The sequence below is a fragment of the Parasteatoda tepidariorum genome, chromosome 5 (genome assembly GCF_043381705.1).
Source record: "Parasteatoda tepidariorum isolate YZ-2023 chromosome 5, CAS_Ptep_4.0, whole genome shotgun sequence".
NCBI lineage: Eukaryota > Metazoa > Arthropoda > Arachnida > Araneae > Theridiidae > Parasteatoda > Parasteatoda tepidariorum.
In genome coordinates this window covers 52714848-52739746 of record NC_092208.1, presented here as the reverse complement: position 1 = coordinate 52739746, position 24899 = coordinate 52714848, and the positions used below count along the sequence as shown (strand labels likewise).

At 28.2% G+C, this 24899-nt stretch overlaps 1 protein-coding gene and 1 long non-coding RNA gene across 2 annotated transcripts in view; one reads left to right on the top strand and one right to left on the bottom strand.

The window, feature by feature from the left end:
- LOC107449122 (putative adhesion G protein-coupled receptor E4P) overlaps positions 1–19188 on the bottom strand; it is a 51871-nt gene extending 32683 nt beyond the window's left edge. Inside the window, exons 1-4 of the mRNA XM_043055188.2 lie at positions 19072–19188; positions 17386–17470; positions 14254–14430; positions 5803–5994 (exon numbers count right to left, since the gene is read on the bottom strand). Of these exons, the coding sequence (XP_042911122.1) occupies positions 5803–5994; positions 14254–14430; positions 17386–17464 (448 nt within the window). The 5' untranslated portion in view covers positions 17465–17470; positions 19072–19188. The remainder of the gene's footprint in view (positions 1–5802; positions 5995–14253; positions 14431–17385; positions 17471–19071) is intronic.
- LOC139425710 (uncharacterized) overlaps positions 1–20798 on the top strand; it is a 117237-nt gene extending 96439 nt beyond the window's left edge. The window contains exon 3 of the long non-coding RNA XR_011636863.1: positions 20665–20798. This is a non-coding gene — a long non-coding RNA (uncharacterized lncRNA). The remainder of the gene's footprint in view (positions 1–20664) is intronic.
- Positions 20799–24899: the final 4101 nt, after the last annotated feature.

Here is a 24899-nt window from a genome sequence, read left to right as displayed (position 1 = left end):
GTTAAGAAATTGCATACATAAATGTGAAGTTACTGAAAGTCTGGAATTTTTCAAACTCAAATAAAATAAATATTATCGCTATTACTCGAAGGTTACCGTTTGAATAAAGCTACATAAAAAAGAATTTCTTACATATTTTTTTTCTTTTTGATCTTCCCTAGGGTAACTTTCAAAAGAGAAATTAAGATTTCTTCTTGTATTTCATTTCCTTGTTTCCCTTTTATTATTCAGACTCTATATGAAACATTCAATTTCTTTTAGATACGTTGTTTGAGCTTGAAACAATATATTGCATCTAATATATTGCGATAGTTGCATCTGGCTGTGATATTCAACCAAATGAAAAACAAAAAGTCTACAAATTTTCATCCTTTATCTTAAAATTAAATTTTTTATCTGCTTTTAGCATAAATTAATTGACATGCTCATTGCTACCGTCGCAGTATATGTTAGAAACTGAATAAATTTTTTTTTAGTTTTTTTGCGGAATGAAATTCTAACTCTTGTACAGTTATAAATGGTTTCAAGTACTCAAGTTCAAATACGACGAGTAATACAGGGTGTTTATAAAGTCCCGGACCCATTTTGATGTTTAATAACTCATAAAATAATAAAGATAGATTAAAATTAATAACGTAAATGGTTAGATAGACTCAAAAAGTTTCATGATCCCTGTCAATGAACTTCCACGTGTGCCCCCTTCGTTTAACGCCGCTGGACTTTTTTCTTTGGGGATTTATAAAGGACAATGTTTACAGGAGGATCGTGTCTAAAATTGATGACCTAAAAGCCAGAATTACAACCGAAATAGCCTCTGTGGATGCCGACATGCTTGCCGCTATCTGACGTGAAATTGACTATCGACTTGATATTCTCCGTGCACACGAAGGGGGCACACGTGGAAGTTCATTGACATGGATCATGAAACTTTTTGAGTCTATCTAACCATTTATGTTATTAATTTTAATCTATCTTTATTGTTTTATGAGTTATTAAACATCAAAATGGGTCTGCGACTTTATAAACCCCCTTTACAGTTCACAATGTCTCTCGATATAAAAAGAAATCGTAAGGGACAGCGTCCATGTTTAGATATACAACTTTACGTTATATTTTGTTTTACAATGCAAACACTATAACACTTAGAAACTTGAAATTACAAACATGAAATTATTTTTATGTAAAAAATGTAAATGAAGTCCGATGAAATTAGAAAATTTAACATTCAATGGCTTTTTTCTAGAATTGTTAATTGTGAAACTTATAATAAAAAATAGACGTTCTACAGCCCACAGAAATCTCTCTAAAAGGTTGAAATTTGACGCGTTGAAAGAGCCATTTTTATTTATAAACTTTCCTCGTGTTTTTTTTTCTTTCTTTTTTACCTTTTTCGAAAATCATGGCGATTTTCAATGTTTTTTAGCGAATTTTTTCTCATATTTTCTTCTTTTTTTTGCTTTAAATAATATTTAGTCATAATTTGCTGTAAAAAATTTATAAACTTTCTCTATGTTATTATGTTATTTTATATGCTCATGCTTACATGCTGTTGTTGAACATAGCAAAAAAAGAGAAATTTTGTCAGAGATAATTGATTGAAAGATGTTGCCAGGGGTAACGTCTTAACTTGTATATTGGTATTTTTAAAAATATAAAAGACTCGGGAAGATGAAGCCCTTTCCAGATTGAATTGTTACTTAAGATAAAATTAAATTAATATATTTAACATTCAGATCTACTATTCATTTATTGCTTTTGACTGTATCGCACATTTTGTATTTCGAAATTTAAGTATTTTTTTTCAAGTCCAGATGATTATCCAGGCAAATAAGTATTTCATTGCAATTGACGTAATATCAAAATGTTCTTAAATAAAATTATAATAAATTTATATTTAATGAACAAAGTAAACTAATTTTTTTTTAAATTATCTTTCAAAAACAATAATGAATGCGTAGCAACCACAGAGATGCTAACTGCTCCGGACACGCCAAAATAATTTTAAAAAAAGGTAAATAACTTCAAAGTAAATTTTTCAAATATTTGACTATTTTTGCTTTTTTTTTCTGAGAGGTATAGCCTGACATTAGTACTCCAAAGTGATGAACTATATAAGACTACGAATTATTTCGAAATATTGGTGGATAAAACTCTACTAAATTGAATTTATTAAACCAAGAATCACAAATGATGAACTACCACTTTAAAATATATATTTGGTGTCCGGAGCAAGTTGCCATCTCTGCAACCATGAGAGTTGGCGATCGGAGCGAGCAGGGGATGGAGTTAACGGAGTTCAACAGAAATAAACAACGCTTCAAACATATTTGAATAATCTTTTCGTTAATAAAGTTTTCGTTATATATCATCAACGAGTAAAATTACATCTTTTATTTCTTCTTATTGTGTCATACATTTCGTTTCTTTAAGAACATATAATTATTTTTCAAGTTCCGGCAATCATTTATTTCGTTACAATTAACATTTGCACAAAATGTACTTACAGGAAATAATAATAATTATACATTTCATTAACTAAAGGATCCCTGTTTTTTTAAGATATTGATTAAGGGGGGAAACAATGATGAATGCGAAGCAATCACGGGGATTGGGTGAGAGGAGCCTCTTAGTTGTTTAAAAAATCGTTTATCAGTAATTTACATAAATGTTTAAACTAAAATTTTAGCTCACTCAATTAAATCAGGTTTAAGTAGTACTCAGGAGAAACTTAAATTTTTTATAACTCACATTATTTTACGAAAGTTTGTCAAGGAAATTGACCAACTATAGAGTGCAGTACGTTTATCTGCTTTTTATATTTATTTAAGTAAATCGTTTTCGTAGTTTGGAAATCGATTTCTTGTTTTTTCTACATTTTACCTGAAAAGTAAACAAACTCAACCGTTTTTATTTTTTAAGCTTTCAAATCATGGAATGTTTTTCTTGCTCTGTTGCTTTCATATCCTTTTTTTTTCTCTCTTTTTATTTCAATGTATCGTTTCTTTTAAGAAAATTGGTTGATTCTTTGTGGTTTATCTTTCTCAACTATCTTAAGGCTTTTTTTTTCTTTTCATTATTTTAAAAACAGTTCGGTGTCACGAGGATTTAACTTCTTTTTTAAGCTCTGTCTTCGAACAAATTTAAGCTCTTTCTTTTTTCCAATAATGAAAACATTTTTTTAAAAAAAACACGCATCAAAATAATCCAAAGAATATTACTTCATTTTCCCTGGTTTCTATATATTGATTTGATTCCTGTGCTCATGAAGCGAAATTTCGAATATTTCAGTTTTGATTATTATAAGCCGATTTAAAGGGAGTAAAAATTATAGACCGTCTTATATAAAGCATGTACAACAAACTATTAAAACTATATTACACGTCTACAGCTTATAAAAAAATAATACTCGGATGATTTTTAAATTCTTAGAAAATTTCTTCTCCTTTATTTCTACTGATAATCATAAATTAGTTATCAAAATTTCGCTTTCAAATTTTGAGAACAAAAAGCATTTCAATCATGCATTAATAATAGATTAGAAGGTAATATTAAATTAAAAGGAATTTTATTTTTGTTTCTTTTAATTTAAATGAATTTTTATCATTCTTATATTTAGATTTCTTTATTGAAATACTTATTGTGCTAAATATATTGTACTAGTGCTACTGAGAATATTTAACTGATTTGCAAATGAATACGCTAATAAATTTGCATACTATACGTTTATATAGTTCAAACTACGGATTATTGCAAATGAGATTTAGGTTTAATTTTCTATCGAATGAAAAAAAACTACATTAGTATCCGTTCTTAGTGCGAGTTTTTAAAAAAAAGGTAAATAATCAATAAATTTGAATTAATCAATAGTACGAAATCAAACACAAAACTGAAAGCCATAAACCAACCCACTTTATAAAGCTAATACATAACCAAATTTGTTTTTATTTATTAATATTCGTTCCTTGTTTAGTGACTTTCAGTTATTAAATTAAGTAAAACTTGCTTTTAGAAGTTCATTCCAGCAAAATTATGATTAACTATACTCAGTATCATTTGACATGATGATGTTCCTCACAGCCAACTCATGATAGTCAAAATTAACATCAATAACATTTTTTTTTTTCTTTTCAGTTTTTATTAATTTCAAATTATTTAGTTTTATAGAAACGCGTTTCAAAACTAACAATAATCAAAATAATATTATATGTTTTTGATAAGGTTTCTAAAAACCTTAAAATTCATGTATATTCATTCACTGAATTAGTTTTGAATATGTCTAACCTTTTCCATTTATGAAGTAAAATTATTTAATAGGAGTTGTAAAGTAAATTAACGAAAGTATTTACCTATATTACAATAATAAAAATATTGACCCGCAAAGATCGTGATGTACTAAGATTAAATATGGTGATTCAACAATTTTTCAACAGCAGTGTTAATTAGGCAATTTATCAATAATAATGTTGACTCAATAATTTTTTTAACGTAATTACTTATATTTTAAAGATTGAAGAAAGTGCATATAGTAAAAATGAACAAAAAAGTTTTGTGTAAATGAATTAAGGAAATAATTCGAAATTTAAATTTCTTTTTTTTATTTTGAGCATTAACGCGAACATTATTTCATAATTAAGTTTTGTAAAAGCCCAAAGTCACGTAAATTTTAGGTTTTACCGGTAAAACTTAAGATTTACTAAAATGGCTTTGTAAAATCCCGAAGTATGTTTTAATATAATTCCGTTTCTGACTTTTACCAAACCTTTATTGTAAAACCTAGGAGTAACTAAACTAGGAGTAACTAAAGCCTTACGGTAAAAACCCGAAACGAGAAATTTTTTTAGCTGTAGCCGAAATTATTTTTTGAAATTATTGAAATCTTTTCGGTAGCTATCGAGATAATTTTGTATTAGTTGAGCTTTTTCACGTGGAATCTTATTTGTTAAAATGGCATAAATATTGCATTGTTTTTTGTTTTTTTTTAATTCTTGAAATACATTGATGAATAATCGTAAAAAAGCTCCATCAACATAATCTTAAATCATCTCCTTTTTTATCACTTTTAAAATTTATGTTCACAAGTAAAAAATTAAAGTGTGTTTCAACCTTTTAGAGACACACTGTATACGATATATGGTACTCTTCCTATATCCGTTGGCTACGGTTAAACTATATCTCCAAATCGAGCACAAAACATAATCGATCAATAATAATTTCTTTTATTGCTTTTTATAATCTGACTAATCAAGGGATGCAGACGCCCATGCCCGGCATACCCTACACTGATATTTTTTAAGGTTAACTGTCATTACCAAGTCTACCCTATACTGATATTTCATAAGGTTAAGTGCCACTACCAGGTATATCCTACACTGATATTTTATGAAGTTAAGTGCCACTACCCGGTATACATTTGCTCGCTATTCCCTTTTCACTGAAAAGTTTCAGTGCCACTGCACTGTAAACGGTTGTCTTTGTGGTCTCGAATTCGCTCACCGGGATTTGGAGATTTTTTTTCTGCCTCATTTAGCGTATCTAAACCCAATATAACTAAGATAAGGAAAATCCTATCATAAGTAATACCTCGTATCCGGCTTTTATTAGATGGCGTTGCTAACTCCTAAGTTTTACAGCAAAATTAAATAATAATCAAATAATATGCGTTTTTAAAATATTTAAATCAATACAGAAAAGATTCTTAAAGATGATACATTTAATTGTTAGTCATTTAAAGCGATTTTTTGTGCTAATTTCGTACATTAAAAACTATTTGAATATTTGATGGTATATTTTAAAGAATTTTACCAGGACACTTTTCTCTTTTATAAGGTTTCCATTCGGTACATTCTTCAACCTTATGAGTTTTGTCTTCGATTTTTTCGCACTTATATCCATCCTCTTCTCCATTCACGCATTCCTTCACTCGTTCCCTTGTACCTTTTCCACAGGTAGTTGAACAAGAAGACCAATTTCCCCATTTTGAATTCTCTGTTCTCTCTAAAATAAAAACAATCAACAAAGGAAATAACTTGTTGCAAATCTCATAAAATAAACTCTTTTTATGTCAAATGCTAATATGTATTTTAAAAACAGTCATTTTTAAATGTTATTTAAAACTAAACAGATGTTTAAGGACAGATAAGACCTTTAGATTACTTCATACAATTAATTAATCGTATGAAATCGATTTCGTTAGTCGTAAACGAGTACAGAAGCCTAATCGAATAATAATAGTGAAGTAAAATACATAATAAGTAAAATTAAGAAGTCAATGACGAAAGGTATCGCAGCTCAACCATTCTACAGTGGTTTATCCAGTTCAAAAGAGTCATGGTATTTTGTACAATGTGTGGTCATGTGAAACATTTATAATATACATTTGTAATATACATGACACTGTGTCATGTGTGACATATGTAGGAGTATGAAGAGTGTTGTGGTCTTTGAAGAAAGGAAAAATCTTCTACAAGAAAAATGGAAAAATAAGCATTGGACCCATGATAGGCAACTTACGAAATCTTTTTGTAGTCGAAATGAGTACAGAAGCCTAATCCGATGACAATACTTTTTTTTAAGTTTTGGGCCGTTACGAAAATACTTAATTGCTATATTATCGTCAAACGTAATTTATCTTCGATCAACATTCTGGCCGCATTTTGATCAGTTAAAGAGTTCAAATTGTACCCGTACCTATGTTCTTACTACATTACAAGTTTATTCAAGTACGATTCCAGGCTAATTTATAACGGCAATACAAAGTAGGATGTACATTCGTAATATATGTCGATGGTGGTTCTGCAGAGTCTGGCAACTTCAGACTTACAGATTATTCAACAGTTTTCAAAGCAGAATTATGGGCGATACTTCAGTTACTCCAGTGGATACACCAAAATAATATCAATAGCGAAACAAACATCTATTCTGACTCACACTCCAATCTTCAAGTCCTTAGCAACACAAACACGATTACCTAGTTCAAATGATAAAAAATACTTTCAACAATATTACTAAATTCCACTGGATTAAAGCCCACAAAGGATATGAGGGCAATGAGGAAGCTGATAGACAGGACAAATTAGCTTGTCAGAAATCAACAATCTATATGACATACCATCGAAACAGACAACAAAAGCAAAACTTATGAAGAATAACCTTTCAACATGGCAGCAAAGATGGGATAATAATAATACAAAGGGACGACTCACTTACCAGTTTATCCCAAAAGTCAGTAATCGAAAAATTTACTCCAACTTTTATATCAATCAATTTATCGAACCATGGAGCCCAGGGTAGTTATAAATCAAAATTGTTCGGGAAAGACCTGAACTGTAAAGTCTGTAAGAGTTATGAAGATATCGGACAGATACTTACAGTCTGTTCAGTTTATAATGATTTTAGAAATAAATTTTTCCCGAAAAATTTCTACTTTGATACCATTAAAAGAAACTGGATTCAAAAGAAAATAAACAAAGGAATTGAAGAGACTTTTAAAAAACTTTTTAAAAACAGAATTGAGAATTTGGCCTAAACTGATTCTTCAATAGTAGTCTGAAGGCGGGGGCAGGGTTTAAAGACGAGCTACGTTACAAATTACAATGGTTTCCTAATCTCTACAGACGGAATCTATCACCATGCTAACCCCAAATAGAATTTATCTCCAATCGAAATCTCGACCATTTTTCGAGTTATCATATTATGCAACTCTTTAACTGCCGCTCGGTGTTTGATGACTAGTTAAAATTGGCTGGCAGCAAAATATTATGCTGTTTTAAGGCAAGTCAAAACTTTTATGACTTTCCCCACAAACAGGTAATTAATAGCAAGGAAACAACAAAACGCAATAATTTTAAAAATTGAATTTCCAAGTCAACCAAAAGTGAAAAAAATAATTATATTCTTGTCAGATCGAAATAATAATAGAAAAACGTTGGTCGCAGCACTTTCCTAAAGAACTTCAATTATCACAAGAAATCCTTCCCTAAACGTCCTTCGAAAGAGATGCGTTTTATGTTTTTTTTCTTCTTTTTTTTTTTTTTTTTTTTTTTTTTTTTTTTTTTTGGTCTGACAAAAGCAAAACTATGTTCTCATTATTTGTCCACTAGTAAAAATAATTTTTTGCTATCTTAATTTTATTACTATAGAATCTCTGTGATTCTGCAGATCTTAAAGAAAAATACATAATGTTAAACAAAGAATAATCAATTTTACATAGCAAATAATAAAATTTATTTAAGAAAACGGAAATTGATAAAACAAAGAAAATAATACAATTAGAATTGGACAAATAATCAAATTAAAAAATATAATTATTATTTCATTAAAGAGACCGAATAAATCTTATAGTGACTTTAGCTGAAGAGCTTCGAGAAAAAAAAATTTAAGTGACAAGTTTAAAATGCTTCCTTCCATACTGTTAGTACGATGTACCGAATCAAGCTGTACTGAAGAGAAAGTATTTATAAACGAAAATATTTATTTAAAACATCAACAAAACATAAAAAAGGCTTATATCATTTCCAATTCCGAAACGGGTTTGTACCCAGATTAGTTACAATAAAAAAAATTGTAACTAATTCTTCGAGAAATTGAATTCTCCTATAATAATATTAGATTACAGGAGAATTATGTACATTTAAATTGTTATTTGTTTATTAAAATTGAAAACCATTTCATTCAAACATAAGAAAAAGAGTTTTTAAAAAAGAAGCATAAGAAAAACTAAAGAAATAAAGAAGAATTATAATAAAAGAATTTCATTCCACTAAATTTAGTTTTTTTTCTGATTTCATATCAAAAGAACTGATTATTATTTAACTATTCATAATAATTTCTTGTTCATATCGTATTTTACTTGATATCTTTGTTAATGTTTAATTTAAAAAAATCCATAATAACACCTTTTGTAATATTGTTAAGTTTGTAAACAAATAAATAACTGAATATTGTTAAAATATGCTTCAAAAACCCTTTTAATCCAATCCAATAACTTGATTTAATAATTTAAAATAAAAAGTTCTCAAATAAACAAATACTTGAATTAAGTTTCTGAAAATTTAATTTAGTATATAATAAACTTAATTCGCCTTCTTGAAGCAGATATTGCATTTAGTTTATTTCTATTGATATGAAGTTATGAACTTTTAATTTTCTTATGAAAAAACACACTTATTTAAAAACGTTTCTTCATTAAAAAAATCTTAATTACATCTGCTTTGTTATACAACAAATCATTAATAAATCTTAAATGGTTACTTAAATTTTGTTCTTTGAATTCTTTTATAGTTATGAATTTTTATTTCAATAACAAAGTAAATTCAAGACAAAATCAAAAACGTGGCATTCTATGTATTTAATTAAAGTATACTTAATTAAGCAAAAGAACGAAATGTCAAATCTGTTTGAATTTTCAAAATTAGTTTTTATTTGAAAAATGTTTTTTGTCCTTTTAAATTCCATAGAAACGTTTACATAATAGTATTTATATAACGTTAGTTTATTTTGAAATCTTTTCCTTAATAAATTATTAATAAAATATTTATTAACACTTTATAAACTTTTCTTACCTTTAATGCTTATTATATTATATAAATACACTGAATATATTCATCATCAAATGTTCGGGAGTTTTTATGTGTATATCAAAATACCAACAAGAACTAGGTAAAACGTGCTTTATAATAAATATTACATTGTTGCTGATAAGAAAACGTAATGTTTACTAACGCACAACTTAAGTACTATTAAAGTCAGTGAGCAGTTTCAAAACATTTTCTTGCTTTATAGTATAATTTATAAGAATCTGTGCTATTTTTAATTGCGTAGGGGGGGGGTAGAAAATTAGCACAATTTCCAAACTGTAGAAAATAACAATAAAAATTGCATAGCTCATTGATAAGAAGTTATAAACAGTTTCAAAGAAGTTCAGAAGTTTCAAAATATTAACTTGTCCATTAAATCAGCAGTTCCCGAAAATCATCCGTGGAACCCTAAAGTGAAACCTGCAATTATACTCAATCAATAACAAATTTTTAATTTAACATTTTGGTTATTTTACAAGCAATATGCCTTCAGACAAAAAGCGAAATTTCAACAAAAAAAAATTCTTGAATGGCAATATATTAAATAAAAAGGCTATGCATTTTTAAAAATTTGTATTGATATTTCTCATCGAGTTTTTAGTTCAAAATGAAGTAACCAAATTCATAAATTGAAGAAATATAATCGTAAATATTTCTACATTTATAACCGTTTCTTTTCGTCTCCATTTCATCAAAAACTTCAGCTTATCGCAGCGTAGCTGGTCGTAATTAATTACAAATAATTTAAATAAAAAAAACTAAAAACAAGATTTGACTTCGCAAAGTTAGAACTAACGTACGTTTTATTTAAATTTTAAGAGAAAAGAAAAATTATTGGAATTTTAAGAAAATAGGAAACCGAAGGCATTAAACTCATATAACTTATACACATAATGAATTTTAAAGAGATAACACACATAGAGAAAGATTAATAAGGAATGTGAAAAGTTGCAATTTATGTCCAGATCCTCGTACCATATACTTTTGTTTTTTATGTTAAAAATTATAATTTTCTCTCAACATATTTTACCAACTTAACTCATTCAATATTCACTAAAATCGTTCAATTTAAATTTATCCTTTTTTTTCGTACAATCCCCTCCTACACTCCAGGAATCTTTTTATCTTTTTTTCTTTTTCTTTTTTTTTTACTGTTCTTCAAAAACCTAACCCTGAAGAATTAAAGCTCAATTATTTTAAGCTAAGAATAAAGATTCAATCACACCTGAAATATTTTTTTACTAATCCTGAATTAAAAAATGGAGCTCAAACGGTCCACCTACACATAACCAAGGTGGTCAAAATAAATCTGAAACCTAAGTTGCGATTTTTCCCACAATCGGATAGAAAAAATAAAAGGGGTCTGCAAAAATCATCCCACAAAACAACTGTTCACTTAAAACAGGGTAGAACCGGAAATCCATTAATCTTAACTCTCCACTTAAAGTATATTCATTTGTCAGTCATAAAAACAATTTAAAGACAATTATTAATAAAATTATCAAACAATTTCATTGTTCATATTAAATAATTTTAAAGTCTTATTGAAATCATAATTAAGTGTAAAAACATTTAAAACTATAGTGACCCACTCTTACAAAATTATCTGGTAAATTAACTTACCAAGAAATTATGTCTAAAAAACATAATAATCCGGTCGAGTATCATTTTATAAATTAAATAGATCCACAGTTTTATTTATACGTTAGTCAAAACCATATAACAATTACTGAAAAGTGATAGCAAGCACAGAAAATAATTACAAGTCGATTAGAAAAAAGGTAAAATTATCGTACAGTCAGCGAAACAGAATGGTGAAACCTAGAATTTGAGCTGACGGTTTCATCCGTTTATGATTAGGGTGACGAACAGATTAAAACAGTTTCGTCAACAAAACAGCTTGAAACCGTCAAATGCACAGAAAATGCCCCTAAAAGTAACGAGAATTTTCTACCTTTTACGAATAACGGTTGAAAACAGAAAAAAAAATCTCTAATTTATTTAAACAGTTTTTTTCTTCTGTGAAAAATGTTTTTTTTTTCTGTCAAATTTTTTCTGTATTTCTTACAGTGCATAGTCGAAAAAATGTCGGAACCGTTGCTTCAGATATTTTTAGTTTGAATTCTATATACTATAACTTTTTTTTGCCTAATATTCCCATTGCTGAAGTATATTCCACAAAAAGCACATGCGTTTGTTTATTTTTCACCGTATTCTCAGAAAACAACGTTTATTTTTTAATTTGTTTGAAAAAACGTAAAAACAAATCTCCTTTCTTAATAGGCTTTAGTTGCACAATCAATTGCAATTCATTCTATTCTCACTTCAGTTATCAAATCGCAATCTATTCATATTAAAAATCCTGTTCATTTAAAAGCCCTATACAATTGTATCACGAAAGTTATCTACCTCTAAATTTGTTATTAAATAAACTTCCATTAATTAAATTAAAAGCGAAAGTTTCATTAAAAAACAAGCTGCAATACATCACTTTTGGAATTTTTAAAAAAAACGTTATTTATCTTTACTGTACAGGTTCTTTCTTCATCTTAAAAAGTGATTAATGTGTTAAAGTTTACGATTATTATTTTAAACTTATCAAGATTCGCTCCTAAATAAAAATTCTTTCACATAAGCCGCTCTTGAGAAATTTCATTAAATACATAATGAAGCAGGATATCAAGTTAATTACAAAGTCAGTTAAAAAGTTTAGATATTAATGAGAAATTTATGAAAGATGTTAATCAAAACAGTTTAATTTTCTAAACATAACCACAAATCTCGGGCTTAAAATAAATTAATCTAAAGTTCAAGTATCTGGAGGAATTTTTTTTTCTAATCTCGTATAACGTATTTTACGTATTTTATCTTATTTCGTTTTTAATTAAAAAGATTACCTTAACTATATACTTCTGTTCTGTTACGGAATATCCTTACGCCTACCCTTGACTTAAGTTGGAAATAATAATCTAATTTTTAAAAAAGTATACTCAATTAGTAAATTATAAAATTTTAATTTAAATTATTTTATGATACCTTTTTTAAGAAAAAAGATAATATAAGACAAAAAATCTTTCTTAAGTAAATTTATTGTCTCTTCATATCACAAGGTTGTGTAACGGGTTGCAAGATTACAAAAAGATTAAGTCCTTCCTTTCCAAGTTGCCACCCGATGTAGAGTGGATTGATGCTTTTCTTTTGCAGGTTCAGAAAGATAGGAAATGCATCATATTACTGATGTTTTTAAAGTAAAGTGAAATCGTCCGGTATTTCTTACGTGTATGAATTTTTTAAGATAAATTGCCATTGTCCGGTATTTTTTACACTGATGTTTCTTAGTGTAACAGCCTTTGCCCGTTATTTTTTGCACTAACATTTTACGAATCTAAATTATGTGAAATTAGTATAGCCACTTCCAGGCAAATAACCTCAGATGGCTCAGTGATTTTAGCCACTGAGTTGTCATTGTAATGGACTGGGACTCAGTTCTCAATGGTAACTTGAAGTCCTCCATTTTCAGATCAATGGGTATCACATTATTTTAGAGATCTGTGCGCAATGGCACAATCATGTCGTTGGTTACGAAATCGTGAAGCTTAAACCTTCATGACTTCCTGGCTTACAGCGGGCTGTTGAGAGAATACTTTTTACTTCCAGGCAAATAAAAACTCTCTCAACTGCTAAAGAAAAAATGATTGAATATAATAACATAAAGTTAAAATTAATATCAGGTGTGGCAGACTCGGAGCGTCGAAATGCTTTTAAGTTTATTTCACGATTAGAAAAGTAATATTTTATTTATGAATTTCCAAATTCTAAAATCGAAAATATATTTTATCGGCGGTATCAGTTTCTGGTAAAATGCCGATATACATCCTTTAACTTTTTCCACCGGCAAAATACATGGTACACTCCTATAAGCAGGCAGTTTGGAATTGAAGCATTAGCGCTGCACTCTTAGTGTTTTATGATTCTACAGCCAGGTTAAAGAAAAGTCATTGAAAGCATTGATCTCCAACTGACACTGTAATATCTACATTACATATAAAGTAGTAAGTGCTGGACTATATCAAAATTTTATTATTGAGATAAGGATAAGTCAGGAATTGGAAGGTTTAGAGAAATACAATAAACTACATTTTCATATTGTATACGAGTATTTTTCCTGAAAAGACCAATTTCCTTGCAGATAAGAAAAAATATTTGTCTGTATATTGTGATGTTATCGATTTAAAAGTCTAGAAGCTCGTAAAATTCCTATCTGGAAATATTACCATATGTAAAAAAGCGATTTTCTAAAAACAGTTTGAATAATTTTATATTGCCCTATTGATATTACGCAAGCCATTAAATTCATCAACTGAAAAAAATATTTTTTGGAATTGAAATTTTTTGGAATATTTTTTGGTTACTTATTGTTAAATTAATTTTAACTTCTCATGAAATTTTTAAAAAATCGATACTGTGAACTGCAATACAAGTTTATTCATACACGTCAAATGAAAAATTTTAATTTGCATTTCAAATAATACAAATAATTTACAATATTTATTTTATTTACATTTTCATACATTTGACATACTATGCATTTATAAGATTCTTCAGGTGTCAAAACATTTTCCAGAATAAAATATTTCTTTCTAAAGTTGACGTCGACTTAACTCTTAATAAAACTCACCCTCACACGATTCTTCGTTGCATTTGACAGAGGCATGATCCGGACCTTCGCAATCTTTACCTCCGTTCTGTGGCTTTGGATTGGTGCACGTGCGCACTTTAGTCTGCTCGCCGCCTCCGCATGGCTCTGAACAATCTGAATCTGACAAGATACTCCACTCAGTCCACTGCCCGTCAACTAAATATTTGCAAAGAAAAGAGTTGATATATATTTTCAATAAAGTTGGTTTTTAGAATGTGTTGTATCATGACATACATAAGCTTAAATAGAAGTTTTGAATAAAAAATATTAGATGTTGAGAAATTTGCGATACAACGCATAATTTAAATAAGTTATTAAAGCATATGTATTTGATATAATCTTTTCTAAACCAATATTGAGATATAAAATCTTTTCAACAAAGTTGTCTCGACACATTATACTGTAGCAAATTTTATATTTACTTCTCTCAGTATGGCATTGTTAAACAAAATTTTAAGTTTTGATTTTGAAAAGAAAGAAAAAATTTGTAATGGCCCAAGGCGTAGAATAGTGGCTGAACTCCGCCTAGCTACTGGACATGACTGCCTTAGAAATCATTTTTATAGACTTAAAATTGTCTCTTCCTCGATATGCACTCTGTGCAGCTCTGGAGAGGTCGTGGACTCCGCACATCTACTCCACTGTCCTGCTCTGGGGAAGACTTTTCTAGCCGAGCGTTATTGGGAGGCTAGAGATTAATGGCATTTTTTGTACTTTATGTTCTTTCTTTTTATTGTTTTCTGCTGCAACTGTTCATAATCTGCCATTAGAAGTAAAATAACAAAATAGAAGTTTTGATTTTTAAAAAAAATTTTTAATGGCCCAAGGCGTAGAACAGTGGCTGAACCTTGTCGGGCAGAGTCTGGCGCCATCCTTGATTATTTGTCCCTTGATATTAATAAAAAGTCTATTTATAGAAACAATAAAAAAACAGATCATTTTATCGATACGAAAATAGTATCAGGAGGCGGAAAAATTTTGAAGAAATAAAAAAGATCCAAATCCAACCGATCACTCACACACTTGATTCAGACATTGTAATTTTCCGAACATTTTTAAAAAAATCGAAATTGCAGACCAAAAAAACATTTCAATGTCTTCTACATAAAAATTTTAATAGTTTCTGCTTAATACTTGCGAATACATTAGAAGCAGAAAATTTTTCTGATAAATGTAACTCATCGACAATATGTCCAACAATCGACAGTATGTTATATCGACAATATGTCCAACAATCAACAGTGTGTTATATCGACAATGTATCCAGCAATCGACAGTATGTTATATCGACAATATGTCCAACAATCGACAGTATGTTATATCGACAATATNAACGAATACAATATAAAAATTTGATTTTTATTCATTTGGCGTGAAAATGCGAAGTTAGCCCCCGAATTTAATTTTCAGGATTATGTCCAAAATAAGGGTGGTCAAAAAAATTTAAAGGGTGGTCATTTGTGGTCAAAAAATGGTCAAACGAATGCAGTTTGAATTTTTTATTTTCCTCATTTTCGGGGGCTATCTTCGCATAGCTCCAACAATCGAATAAAATTAAAAAATTCAAATTCTTCCGTCAATGATCGATGTATGATGACACTATTGTTATTTTTAAATAGAAAATTCTATTTTTTGTCATGACATATACAATTTAAATAGTGTTTGCCTGAAAAAAAAGTTCGGTAACAATAGGTTAAATTCGGTGGCAACTTTTCAAATAAATACCAAGAAAAAAATCTGTTCAAAAAGTTTTGATCTCTTGTTATGCACATTTCAGAATTGATTTCACATGACGCAAATTGTAAAGATATAATTATTAATTTTGCTATTTATATTAGGATATGAGTGCTAACGATTGTGCGATATGTGTCTACAATACTAAAGATGTTGTAGTGTTCCAAAAAATTAAAAATTTCAAACTTTATCAATCTAACTACTTATATAAATTCAAAATGTTACATTACATCTGTTTCATTGTATAAATTGCCGCCAAAGTTTGAAATCCAGCATACTATATAATGTCTAGGCCTTGTATATGACGCCTAAAACTAGCCGCTAATGTTTGAAACGATTCAAATTTTCCACATTCCTAGGCATTCTACAGAATGCCAAATGCGAAACCGGCTAAGTATGAAATGAATCTCAGATTCGTTTCGAATGTAATGAAATGTAATTCAAATTGTAATTCAACCAATAGGTTAGTTTTAATTTCTTTTTTTTTATTATATAAATATATGAAAACTTTGTTTTCCTTTATAAGAAAATCATAAATTTTGTTTTGTACATCTTTTGTTTTTCCTTATGCATTTTGATTCATTTTTTTATCATGGCACTCACACTTTTTAAGAATAACATTTATATAATAGCCATAATCAGAACCTTTTTTCATACTTTGCTTAAATAGCATTTGTCATTCCATGGAATTCTTGGTTGATTTATACTATGCTTAACACTAGATTGCCCAAGGAAGTCATTTTGACTGCTTTTAATTTCAATTCGAAAAACAATTGATGCATAATATGACACAATTTCTTAGAATTTTGTGACTTCTTGTACAACATATAATTTTTTAAATGTTAATATTTACTAATAACTTGTTATATAACACTAAACCATATAAAAAATATTAAAAATAAAATTTAAATTTCTTTACACATTATTTATTCTTTTACAATCCAGTCATTTTGACTGCTTTTGGACTATATAGGTATATACTGAGTTTCAGTCTTTCTAGTGTTAAGGAAAGTACGTAATAATTCTCCTATTTCATACTTTGCCTTAAAACGTACGGCATTTTAAAAAACGCCGGCGTTTCATACTTTGCTGGTAACATATATTTTATGGTAATTAAATTTTTTATTTAATTATGGAGTGGTATTAAAGCCGCTGTGTCAAACAATAAATACTTGAAAGATTTATATGTTCCCCTTAATGTACATAGATGACAGTTTTTAATTTTTCATATTTTTTTGTACAAAGTGCAGTGATGTTGATAATTCAGTTTAATATTTTAAAGGATTATTTAATTTTGTCATAACTAATACTAAGTTTAATGATGTTTTAACTTTAATATCGAAATAATTGTCCTATTTTAAATGAGAACATATTTACCTTTTTCTCTTTCAGCAGCTGCAGACAGGTGAACTACAGCAAATATTCCAAATAATATTGCAACTTTTTCGAGCTTCATTATTTCCTAAGAAAACAAAAAATATAATATCCAATATGCGAAATTTTTTTGGAAAATTTTCAGAAATTTTTCAAAATTTTAAGAAACTTCTTTTTAAATTTAAAGTCGATAAAAAGTTGTCACCGCGTTTCCAATTTCATCAAAAGAACATGTCAGACGAATTGGAAGAATATTTGTCTTTCCGAAAAAAATTGTTTCTCAGTGTTTTAAAATTAATGATGATACAATTTAATTAAAATAAAGAGAAAGTTTAATTTTGTTGTCTTAAAAAACGTGCACTTTTAAAAGCATTAATCTAAAACAAATTTTAGATTTCAAGTTCATAAGCATAAAGCTTAAAACATAAAGCAACATTGAAGAAAAATTCTAAATGAAATGAAACATTTAGGTGTTCTAGAACCTACAATATCTGCAAACCTATTTAAAGCAAAAAACAACATGAATAAAGCACAAATGTACATAAATGGACACACTATAGTTTCAGTTCTATAAACAAGAACATTCCTCAACGTCTAAACACCAAATAATGATAAAGTTTAGACAATGACATTAGGTGTGTAGACACTAAAGAAGGTTCTTGTTTATAAAAGTGAAACTATAGTATGTCCATTTGTGTACTTTCTGTTGTGCTTCATTCACGATGCTTTTTGCTTTAATTGTCTACATAGCACAAAGTATACCCTATCCTTCGTAGGATCTACAAACCTAACCTAAAGATTGGGTTAAAAAGTGCATACTTATTTATAAAAAAATAATATTTCTCTTTAAATTCCGGATGGCCTAAATGTTATCACATTTAAAACTGACTTTTACAATTGCTTTAGATTACAAGATAAAATTGATGTTATTGATGTAAAAAACCAAAATTTCTTGAATATTTATACTTGATGAAAATTAAAATTTATATTTTTGTGTCCGAAAAATGAAATTTTAGGCCTAGCCCTAAAAGCCTAACATTTTAACACATGACTACTAAAAATATCTGGTTCATATCTACATTGAAAATTATTTATTAATTCCTGAATTTCGAAAAAAAATATTTTATGAAACCTTGAAAATATACCCCATTTCATTTCTAATATCAAAATTTGCCCACCGGCATGTATGAATAACCAAAAAAAATTTTAAAGAGGCTTATCTTTCTGTCTTAGTCTTTTTATATTACATTTGAAATAATTTAATTATTATAAAACCAAACTACACTATCATTGCGTTTATGCAACTGATGGTATTGCATCAGAATTAATTTAAATAAATAGTTAGTAGAAAATTAAATGCAATTATTCGAAGTATTATTGCGAAATCTTAAAATATCGGTTGTTTACAAGATATTTTATTTTTTAAAAAAATAATAATAATAAACTTTATAAGGAAATTAAAAATAAAAAGAAGTATAGTTGAAAAATATAAATATTTAATTGAATGCAAAGGTGAATACACGCATATTATCTTCTACGCATATCCCCGATGTGTTGTTGAGATCAGCGCATTAATCACACGCTGTTTCAATTCCTTTAGATACAAATACAATCCCCTATTATTGCTTTGCACTTACAACATTAAATAAACCCAGGACAACTAAGAATACCAAAAATGAAATTATTTACCTGTCTTTTCTCAAAAGATTAAGCTCCCTCTTTTCTTGAAATTGAATTTCCCAGATTTAAAACCTCTCTGAATAAAGAAAGGGGGGAAAATTCTAACCCTCCCATACATTGTCTCTTGAGAGTTTACATGGGGGTAACAGCACGCAAGTTGTATATCACCATGGGAACTGTTTTGCATTTCTCGCAAACAGCTGCAAAACACATAAAGTGAAACATATAAACAAATGGAGTAAACATAAAATCAAAGCTATTATTTTCAGAAGGTCGAGGAATAACATTGCGCATAATTTAATTTCATTCTGAAATGTATACCCTGGAAAATAAAAATTGAATATTTAAGTATAAATGGAATAAGAAATTCGTGGATGGCGTTTGTTACAAACCCATAAAAGATTGCTTTTTCTGCACGTAAACAAAAAATATGGGCAATCATTGCACTTATTTTTAACTCAAAAATGTACAAATTTGTTTCGTATGAGCATAAAAGAACTTTTTATGGAATTTGATCACTAATTTATACCAGATAATTAAAAGAAATATTCTAAATTATGAAAGGATGAAAAAAATTATAGCTTGAATATTTAAAAAAAGAAAATTAAGACATTTTTTAAAAAATCGCCAATTGGGCTGGAATTTTTAAAAAATAATTGCAACTTTTTGGAAAAATAGCCAACTTTGTAGGATTTCTTTTTTTAAAAAAATTGTTTTTACAAGAAACCGCCAATTTGCCAGGATTTTTTTCTTTTTTGAAGAAAATTAATAAAATAAATTAATAGTTCTCCATTATTTCTTACATATTTTTATCAGCCCAAACAATGCAGAGCAAACTATATAATTTTTTAATATTAAGAAATTAGGCCTCTAACGCCTTTCATTTTGCACAAAACTATAGATCAATGAAGTAATCATTAATATTTTGCACCATTTTCATAATTAGCATAAAGAACACTAGCTAAAATTATACCGAAATTTAGCTTACCTGAAATAACTTGAATTGTTTGGAAAACAGGCTTAGAACACTTTCAAAATGTATGTTTTCATATTTTCCAAATCGTTTTTAATTTCAATCTTTTTTTTAATCATTATTACTTTTTATTTTAAAATATAATCATAAGGAATATTTAGTATTAGAGAAGATTTGCAACTAAACAGGAAAAAAAAGTAAAAACCTTTTTGAGAGCTGTATTATTTGTTTATTTTATATTTATTTTTGTCTTACTATTTTATTTCTTATTTATTATTTTTATTTTATTTTTTGTTTTATTTTTCATTCTTTTTATTATTTATTTTTTATTTCACTTATCCAGTTTATTTCCATTTTAATGCGAAACAAATAGATGTGGCGAAAAAAGGCGAAATTTTAAACATCGAATAAAATATGTTGTGTTTTAATTAATGAGACAAAATTTTTATATAATCATAGAATAAAGAAAATTATAACAATGCAAGTAATCACATATCTGGTAAATGGTGTCCTTTTCAGGCAAATGTGTCAAAAAGTCACTATCATTCTTTTTACTTTTCTTAATGTTAACGTCCATTTATTTGATTGGGGAAAAAATGGTCTCTTACAATTTAACACATTTTTTCCAGGTTTTTTTCAATCAAAGATTTATACGAAGAAGCCTCAATGAACACTAAAATTTTAAAGTAGATAATGAATATAAGGACTGTTTTGCCGATTGCAAAGCCATGAACGCAAAGTATTTTGGAAGCCCTTTTCTAGCATGTGAGTATATTGTTTCCTGACATTGCGGTTATTTAAATAAACAGTGATTTTGATTAAGTTCTATCTCGTAATACATTTAAAGTAATTACATTACACATAAAGCAATAACAACTATACACATGTAAATATATTTTATTTTATATTTTACAACCGTCGTTGAACAACCGACCCAATCTTACGGGTTTACGACTACTAATGTTCAACTCCGTAGCCTAGTAATTTTGAACCTAATCTAGAAGACAAGGAAACTCCTGGATCGAGTATTGGGAGAAATTTGCCTTCCTGGAAGACTTTTTGATGGAGCTAACCCGCATTTGCGTTACATGGAGAGGAAGACCACGAGAACCTCCCACGGTTAGCCTAACGGCAAGGGAACTCTGACCCGTCTACCACTGAGGATATTTCACGTCAGCACTGTGGCCGGCGCAAGCAGGATGCAGAATTCGTATCGACTGGGATTCCAACCCGGTTTACCGCATTGGAAGGCGAACACTCTATCCCCTGAGCCATCGCGGTTCATGTAAATATATTGTAATTAACGACATAAAACTGTTTTATTACAAATACAGAAAATCAATCTGTTTCAAACGTTAAAATATTCACTGAGGATTTGAGGCCCTTATCAAGGTGGATTACAGGAAACATCTCAGGGATGCTCTCCTGAGATGTTCATGCTGATTTAGTTAGCTGATTCAGCCCTTAAGTAGACGAGTCCCACCGTCAAAATGCAACTGAAAACTTCATCGCGGGAACGTATGTATATGAACAATTAAAATGAATGTGAACATTTATCAAGCATGTGCTTCCTTACAATATACAATCCTTACAATCTATTCTTGCGAAAAAAATAAAAGTAAAAACTTAGAATAAATATAAATTATGTAATGACACTATTATTATTTAGCAAATTTAGGATCAAAAATATATTTAGAAATAAAAATTGTTTTAGAAACTATTGTTAAAAAATTTATTTAAAAAATGCGTAATGATAAATTACATTAGGTAAAAAAAAAAATTTTTTTTTCAAATCTGAAATCGGTTTCTCTCTTCTAACTATGGTTTTTTAATGATATTTTCGGTTTTTTTTTTTTTTTTTTTTTTTTTTCGAAACGTGCAAATTTAAAAACTTTAAAACAGGAATTCGAGCAAAATGTTGAGGTAAACTTCCCGTGAAGTTAGGGCACATCAGGTTTAAAACTGCATAGAAACCCATGCCCGGAAATGTCATCTTACGTCACTGACTGCGCTTCCCTATTATGAATTAATTATTATGTGATTATGAATGATAATTATTATATTTCATCGTGTACTTCTGAATAGTTCATAACAGAGAAGCGCCCCTAAAAGCGTGCATTTCCGGGCATGAGTTCCGATGAAATTTTAATTCTCATGTGCCCTAACTCCCCTAAAAGTTTGTAACATTTACACAGCCTCCCGTACGCACTATAAAGTACTAAAAACGTACTATAAATAGCGTTTTTAAACTTATACATTTCCAGAAAAATCAGACTAAAAATGTCATTTTAAAATGGGAGGAAAAGGCGGTTTAAAAGGAGAAAAACTAATTTCAGATGTGTAATCCCTTCACCGAATTAGGCAATATCAAGTATTTGCATTAAATGCAACTAAATATTTGTTTGAAGGTATTATCTACTAATTATAAATTTTAAGAAAACCACTTTCGAAACCCACAAATTTAAATAACATTAGTTTATATTTTAACCCGATTTTTCTTTCTCATAACTGAAAAGTTATAAGAAATGAAAAACAAATTGAGCAGAATCCCCTATTCAAGCATTCAAATTTTTGAAGAAACGTCTCATCACTCAAAACTCTACTTATCGGAGAGAAAAATCTCCTAAAACAATAAATTTTTTGTGTTCTAACATTAAAATGTGAAGCTCGTTTAAAAATGGTTCTAAAAAAACAACGAATCCAATTTATGAAACGGAATGGAAAAATTCTTTAACTATATTCCGACACCATTAACTAAAAGTTTTCTCTCGCAGCCTATTTCCAAAAGGCACTAGTGAAATTTAAAAAAAATAATAAATAAAAATTTTACATGGACTGAAGTAATGACATCGTCAAACTGCCATTTCTTCAAAAAAGGAAAACTGAAAGAACGCGACAGATATGCGAAAAGTAAAAGAAATTTCACTGGATCAATAAAGACAACTTTAGCCAATAATTGAAAAAGCTTGCAGGTAAAACTCCCTCCTGCTCCTTAAAATCACAATTTGTAAAAATACTTTTTAGCTCAAAAATCATCTAGAACAAATTTATATCGTTCTGTGCATTACAAAAATTGATTTAAAAATCGAGCAACAAATGGTAGGTTTCTTTTGGGAGAGATAAAAGGAACTGTGATTATAGTATGATTTTTTTAAATATATATCCTTCAGAGTTCTTCAACCAATTAAAATTTATGTTTTAATATTAATGTTTAACAAGTGTGAAATATTATAAATAAATACATTTTACCTGTACCCATTCACAAATCGATTGTCAGCAGGGTTCAAAGAAAGAAAAATGGGTCCTCGAGAGCAAAAATAACACGTCAAAGTAAATGAATATTTAACTTTTCTATGTCTCTGTTTTATATTAAGTTTAATTTTGTTTGTAACTATTACTATTTTTATTTTATAACATAAATCTAATCAAATAAATGACATGGTGAATAAATTAAAAAGTTTTGAAAAAAAATTCCAAAGAAAAAAATCGGGTGATTTACCAAAGGTATTTATTTGACATATCTGTTTATTTATATTTTAAATTGGTCATTAAGTTTATTTAAATTGGAATCAGACAGAAATGAGGACTAGTAATGTATAACAGGGCCCATAAAATAAAATTTCCTTATAAAATTCCAAAATTAATTAATCATAAAGTTTATTGATGAATCTTTAATTACATTTGTGATAATACTCATCATCATCAATGGTTCGGCAGCCATGGAGCAAATTTCAAAAAATGGGGGGAAGTAAATATTTTCCCAATTTGCTTAAACATAAATTTTCAGTCAAATCCCCTTTATGCAACCATTTGTGAAGACATTTATTAGCATTCACATTTTCTACAAAATTTACTAATTTTATACTGTTTTATCTCTAAAATATTTTCCTTATAAAAGCTATAATAAGACTATAATAAAATTATTTTTGTATTTTTACAAGGAAAATTTCTAAAATAGGCAAAATATTACATAGTTTTCAGAAATTTCTACTATAGAAATACATTGTATTCGCACATCATAAATGCTCTTCCAATAAAAAAAAAATTTCACTTTACAAAGAAATTGAAGAAAGCTGTTAAAAGTAATACATTTTCTCCACCTCCCAATAGCCATTTTACAATGGATTTCCATAAAATTTACTTACTTTTGAGAGTTATAAATTTTTAAATATATTTTATTTTGTCAAATGAAAATTGAGAGATAATACCTAATACTAAAAAATAAATTTGTCTTTTTTTTTTTTTTACAAAAATATTTTTGTGCGGTATGTATGTAGTTTATGTAAATAGAAATAATTTTACAGAGACAAACAGTTTCATATGTTTTCTCATATTTTATTAACAAAATAAAAATCAGCAAAAGAATTCAAAAAATAATTCCAAACATTCATCTATTGATGAAACAAAGCTTTAACATAGCTGTCAATTGTGAAGTAAATTTAAAATACAAAGAACAGACAAATTACAACTTCCATTACATTTTTATCATGTACAAAGAATTGTGATGTTATATATTAACAAACATCATAATTTATTATAATGAGTACAACATCCAAATTTAATAACGATTTAATTAAATAATTTTTACATTATTTAAAGGAATTAAAAGAGTAAAATTCATTGAAATTCAATGAATTTTAATGAAAAGCAAAATCAATTTTTCAGTATAATCATAAAGCAGCTTCACTTCATAGTAAAAATTAATAACAAAATTTATCATTATTTGGGATTATATTAAATGGTTGACAGCTATAGTACCGCAAAAATTAGATAAATGATAAAGTAAAAAAAATTTAGAAGACTATTATTTCATGCATAACATTTAAGTCAAATTTGGCTATTTCCACAATTTTAAGCAATAAAA